Genomic DNA, 6,774 nt, shown 5'->3' on the forward strand with positions numbered 1-6,774 from the left:
AACAATGAGCAAGTGCCTAGTGAGCCAGCAGCAGAGGCGTAGGTAGAGCAGAAGCTACGGATTCGACAGAACTCAATCGTTTTAGTTTAAAGTTTAAACTATGTATTTGTCTAAAAATATTAATTGAATATGTACAAATTATTAATTTGAAACCCAGTAACTCAAAAGATTTAGCTCCTGTTTGGCCCTAAAATTTGGGAGTTTTGTTTTCAAATATCTATTTGTTTATAGATTTTAATCATTTTTTGGCATATTTTGAAAACAAAATCTTCAAATCTCAAAAAGAGCTCTAGAGTAATTTTTAAAAAAATTGTACTCACAAAACTTCAAATTCTTTTCAAGTAAAATACATGTCCAAACACAATTTCAACTTTCAAAAATCATTTTTCGTCTCATCGTGAAAAACTCATATTTTCAAGTTTCAACAAATCTATGTTGAAACGCTTTAGGTTAGAATTTCAATTCCATAAGGTTCAAATCTTAACTCCGCCTCTGACCATCAGCTAGCTGCCTAGTTAGTAGAGTTTTTCTGATCTTTTTGTATCATAAAAATGAAGAAAATTACCTTTCATTACTAATATATTGTGTTTTACAACATGAAGTTAATTACCTGATATTCGCAACTACTAGTAAGGTGGATGGTAGTGAAAGGCGTGGGAAATGATGTAATATTCCTTTTGTTCTATTAATATCTATATCATAAATGGACACTTAGTTATCATAATTCAAACGATTGTAAAATCTCGAGTGCCTTTAGTTTCAGGTAGCTAAAAGGAATGATGGCAAATTGACAATGGGACAATAGGTCTCGAATCCCCATAACAAACCTTATCACGGATAGCATATTTACTGAAACTAACCAAAAGTTTCAGTCTGGCAGATCACGAGGTGTGATTCTAGGGAGGGTAATAGAAGAAACCAGGCGCGGATTTTGTTAATTTCTACTAATTTTATATAGAGATTAGATTATATATATCAATAGTATAAATATTTTTTTATATGAACAAGTCAAACCTCCATAAAATATGTGATGACAAATTACCTACTATTCAAGTAAGATGACTAGGGTCCGAAGGGAAAGTGTGGAAACTATAAATCCTTTTAATTAGGAAGAGGTTAAAAAAAATAGTAAGACGGCTTGATTGTATTTAAATTCATTGTGCTAACAATGCATATTACCTAAATTCTCTTAAATATATAATGAGAATCTTAGCACAAGAACCTTAACTGGTCAACCTAGTGTAGCTTTCTGTCCGTATATTAGCTATATATATTATCAGATGACGGCAGACAACACTAAAAAGATTATATTAACTGGACAACGTTAATAATGTTAAAAATATTACTCAAAGTAACAATATAAAACAAAGAAAAATAAGCTAAGAGGCATAGAGAGAAAGAGAGGAAGAGATTCTTATTTCTTCTTCAATTGTGTGTATTTTTCTATCTATTACAATGCCTTTATATAGGCATAAAAAATAAAAAAAAATATGTCATTGAATATGTCATTAAGCATTTGAATTGAAGATTATGGAGGAAGAGTAGACGTCCACTATAATTTGATATTTCTTATAATATTCCCCCTTGGATGTCCATAGATAATGTACCTCGTTAAAACCTTATTAGAAAAAAAAAATCCTAGTGAAGGAAAAAGAGGACACATGTTTAGAAATACGTCTTTTGGTTGCCTTGTTAAAAACCTTGCAAGGAAAACCCAGTGGAACAAAACCTTGTAAGGGAAAAAGAGTACACCGCGTATTAACTCCCCCTGATGAGAGCATCAATTCACATCCTTGAGTCTTCGCATCCCAATCTTGTACACTAGTTTCTTGAAGGTTGACGTTGGTAGAGATTTGGTGAACAAATCAGCCATATTATTACTTGAACGGATCTGTTGCACATTGATATCACCATTCTTTTGAAGATCATGTGTGAAAAATAACTTTCGTGAAATGTGCTTTGTCCTATCCCCTTTTATGAATCCCCTCTTCAATTGGGCTATGCATATTGCATTGTCTTCATACAAAATTGTAGGTAGTTTGTCACACTTCAAACCACATTTGTCTCGAATAAGATGTATTATATACCTCAACCAGACACATTCTCGACTTGCTTCATGAATAGCAATTATCTCAGCATGATTAGATGAAGTAGCCACGATTGATTGCTTAGTCGATCGCCAAGATATGAAAGTGCCTCCATATGTAAACACATAGCCTGTTTGAGATCGAGTCTTGTGTGGGTCAGATAAATACCCAGCATCGGCATAACCAACAAGATCAGGACTGCAATCATTGCCATAAAATAATCTCATATCGGTAGTCCCTTTTAGATACCGCAATGTGTGTTTGATTCCATTCTAATATCTCCTTATAGGAGCAGAGCTATATCTTGCTAAGACATTAACTGGAAAAGTTATGTCAGGCCTTGTAGTGTTAGCAAGATACATTAGTGCACCAATTGCACTAAGATATGGTACTTCGGGACCAAGAAGTTCTTCATTCTTTTCTTGAGGTCGGAACGGGTCCTTATTCATATCAAGTGATCGAACAATCATCGGAGTACTTAATGGATGTGCTTCATCCATGTAAAACCGTTTCAATACCTTTTCTATGTAGGCAGATTAATGAACAAAAGTCTCATTTGCCAAATGTTCAATTTGCAAACCAAGACATAACTTTGTCTTTCCGAGATCTTTCATCTCGAATTCCTTCTTTAAATAATCAATTGCCTTTTGGAGTTCTGTAGGAATTCCAATAAGGTTTATGTCATCAACATATACAACAAGTACAACAAACTCCGATATTGTTTTCTTTATAAAAATACATGGACAAATGGTATCATTTATATAACCTTCCTTTAATAAATATTCATTAAGGCGGTTATACCACATTTTTCCTGATTGCTTTAGACCATACAAAGATCTTTGCAATTTGATTGAAAACATTTTCCGGGACTTCAAATTATGTGCGTCGGGCATTTTAAATCCCTCGGGAGTTTTCATATATATTTCATTATCAAGTGAGCCGTAAAGGTAGGCTGTAACCACATCCATTAAATGCATGTCAAGCTTTTCATGGACAGCAAAACTAATGAGATAACGAAATATTATAGCATCCATAACAGGAGAATACGTCTCTTCATAATCGATACCAGGCCTTTGTGAAAATCTTTGTGCAACAAGGCGTGCCTTATATCTTTGTACCTTATTTTTATCATTCCTTTTACGTACAAAAACCCATTTATAGCCAACAGGCTTAACACCATTTGGTGTTTGGACTACAGACCCAAAAACTTCACGTTTCGCAAGTGAAGTTAATTCTGCCTAGATAGCATCTTTTCATTTTGGCCAATCATTTCTCTGTCTACATTCATCAACAAATTTTGATTCAAGATCCTCATCTTGTTGCATTATTTCAACAATGACATTATAAGCAAAAATGTTATCGATAACAATATTATTTCGATTTTATCTTTTTCCCGTTGAGACATAACTTATTAAGATCTCTCCATTCTCATCATTTTCAGGTACCTGAACCTCCCTTAAGGTTTTATCATTTGTTATGTCTCCGTACTCTTCTTGAGCCACTACCTCCGTATTATGATCACTTTGATCATTTGCTCCTTTTCTTTTTCGAGGATTTTTATCCTTAGAACCGATTGGTCTACCACATTTCAAGCGTGGTTTAAACTTATTTTCTTTAATTGATTGTCCTACCGGAATATCAACTCGAATTGGAGCATTAGCAGCTGGAATATATGACTTAGTCACCCTTGGTAGGTCAGTGAATGCATCTGGCAGTTGATTTGCAATATTTTGCAAATGAATTATCTTTTGAACCTCTTGTTCATATTGATTTGTTCGAGGATCTAAATAGTGGTAATACATTCCAATCTATCTCCTTTATTATCTGCTTATTTTCTTCCCCTAATGTTGGGTATACTGATTCATCAAAATGACAATCAGAAAATCTTGCAGTAAATAAATCTCTAGTCATAGGCTCCAAATATTTTATAATAGAAGAAGATTCATACCCAACATATATCCTCAACCTTCTTTGGGGACCCATCTTCGTGCGTTATGGTGGAGCAATTGGAACATATACCGCACATCCAAAGATTCTAAGATGGGAAATATTTGGCTCCTGACCAAAAGCCAATTGTAATGAGGAGACTTTATGATAACTTGTGGGCCTTATCCGCACAAGTACTGTTGCATGCAAAATAGCATGACTCCATACTGAAATGGAGAGTTTTGTTCTCATAAGCATTGGTCTAGCAATTAATTGGAGGCGTTTGATCAATGATTCTGCTAAACCATTTTGTGTATGAACATGAGCAACCGGACGCTCAATTGTTATCCCAGTTGATATACAATAATCAGAAAAGGACTGAGATGTAAACTCACCAGCATTATCAAGACGAATTGTCTTAATTGTATAATCTGAAAATTGTGCCCTTAGCTTTATTATTTGAGCCAACAATCTCGCAAATGCCATATTGCGAGTTGATAATAAGCACACATATGACCATCTTGTAAATGCATCTACCAAAATTATATAATATCTAAATGGTCCACATGAAGGGTGAATGGGGCAACATATATCACCCTGTATACGTTCTAGAAATATAGGGGATTCCATCCTAACTTTAATAGTTGATGATCCAATAATTAATTTGCCTTGAGAACATGCAACATAAGAAAATTCCTTAAATTGAAGAATCTTTTGGTTCTTCATTGAATGTCCATTTGAATTCTCAATTATTTTACGCATCATAGTAGAACCAGGATGACCCAACCAGTCATGCCAAATAATAAAATTATCTTGATTAGTAAACTTTTCATTTAATATGGCATGCGTTTCAATCTTGCTAATACTTTTGTAATATAAGCCGGAGAAAAGAGCAGGTAACATTTCAAGCACATATTTTTTGCCCGACTTTATTATAGTAATATAAAGATATTCAGTCTTTTCATTATTTGTAGTCTTAATGTGATATCCATTTTGGCGAATATCTTTGAAACTTAGTAAGTTTCTCTGAGACTTACTACAATATAATGCTTCATTAATAACCAAATTTGTTCCTCCGGATAGTTATAAATTTGCTCTTCCTGAGCCTTCAATTAATCTTGTACTGTCAGATATTGCATTAACATTGGCTTCTTTCATCACCAAATAAGAGAAATATCTTGTATCTCTTAAAATAGTATGTGTTGTAGCACTATCCAAAAGACATATATTATCTTTATTGAGCTTGGATCTAACTGAAGACTGGAAAATTTTCATATTCTTCATAAATAAACAAAAAGTACATCATAAGAAATACGAAAGACTATAAATAAAAGAAATATTAGAAATTACACGAGGAATATAGAAACTAGCATATATGATGATTTAAGAAAGTACACTTAAGAAGAACAAACTACGTAAAGACATAATATGAAAATAACAACTTTTCTTAAAGCTTTATTCCCCAGTAAGATAATCAATTCCTCAGTCAATATTCTCAAAGAAGTCTCCAGCTTCTAAATGAGTAATATTTGCAAGGCCTCCAAAATCATCATCTTTATATGCAAGATTTGCCTCAACATCATCATATTTGTTTGAGGGGCTTGCTTTATCATCATCATTTTGAAAAGTCAAGTGTGCCTCCACATTGTTATCTTTTCTTTTATTGGATGCTTGATAAAGTTTGACAAAATGGTCAGGTGTACGACAAACACGTGCCCAATGACCTTTCATACCACACCTGTGGCAAATATTAACTCTACCTTTCAAAGGATTATTTTGAGGATCCTTATTGTTCTCCCATTTATTTTCGCCATGATGACGATAATTATTTCGTCCCCTTCCATGTCCTTGTCCCCGTCCATGACTATGGCCACGACTACGATAATAATTTTGTCTTCTTTCAGACTTTTGAGTAGTTGCTACCATATTCACTTCGGAAAATGGTGCAGATCCCGTGGGACGAGCTTCATGATTTTTCATTAAAAGGGTATTATGTTGCTCAGCCACCAGGAGGCATGAGATTAATTCAGAATATTTCTTTAAACCCTTTTCACGGTATTGTTGCTGCAATACCATATTTGATGCATGAAAAGTAGAAAGAGTCTTTTCCAGTAAATCCTCATCATTCATAATTTTCCCACATAATTTAAGTTGGGAGGTTATCCTGAATACAACAGAATTATATTCACTTACAGTTTTAAAATCTTGTAACCGTAAGTGAATCCATTCATATCGAGCTCTTGGCAATATCGTTGCCTTAAGATGGTCATATCGTTCCTTCAAACTGCTCCATAATTCAAATGGATCCTTTAGGGTTAAGTATTCGGTCTTTAACCATTCATCGAGATGATGACGAAGGAAAATCATAGCCTTTGCTTTATCCTGGCCTGATATTTCATTTCCTTGTATAATAATATTTTCAAGAGCTTTTGCAGCAAGGTGAATTTCAGCGTCAAGGACCCATGATAAATAATTCTTTCCGGAGATGTCAAGTGCCACAAATTCAAGCTTTGATAAATTCGACATAATGAAAACAGAAAGTAGAGTGGTGGTAGCTAGTGTATGTCAGATCAGACTTGAGTAGAAGCTAATTTCGTGCTAATAACGTGTTATAAATATTACTGAAAGTAACAATATAGAACAAAGAAAAACAAGTTAAGAGATATAGAGAGAAAGAGAGGAAGAGATTCTTATTTCTTCTTCAATTGTGTGTATTTTTCTATCTATTACAAGGCCTTTATATAGGCATAAAAAGTGAAGA

At 33.8% G+C, this 6,774-nt stretch overlaps 2 protein-coding genes across 2 annotated transcripts; both read right to left on the minus strand.

The window, feature by feature from the left end:
* Positions 1-3,469: 3,469 nt before the first annotated feature.
* On the minus strand, positions 3,470-3,889 carry LOC138910511 (uncharacterized). Its single transcript, XM_070201755.1, has one exon. The coding sequence runs from the start codon at positions 3,887-3,889 to the stop codon at positions 3,470-3,472; it is 420 nt and encodes a 139-aa protein (XP_070057856.1).
* Positions 3,890-5,495: 1,606 nt separating this feature from the next.
* LOC138910512 (uncharacterized) lies at positions 5,496-6,539 on the minus strand. The gene has a single exon (XM_070201756.1). The coding sequence runs from the start codon at positions 6,537-6,539 to the stop codon at positions 5,496-5,498; it is 1,044 nt and encodes a 347-aa protein (XP_070057857.1).
* Positions 6,540-6,774: the final 235 nt, after the last annotated feature.

The sequence above is a fragment of the Nicotiana tomentosiformis genome, chromosome 4, assembly GCF_000390325.3.
Source record: "Nicotiana tomentosiformis chromosome 4, ASM39032v3, whole genome shotgun sequence".
In the NCBI taxonomy this organism is placed as follows: domain Eukaryota; kingdom Viridiplantae; phylum Streptophyta; class Magnoliopsida; order Solanales; family Solanaceae; genus Nicotiana; species Nicotiana tomentosiformis.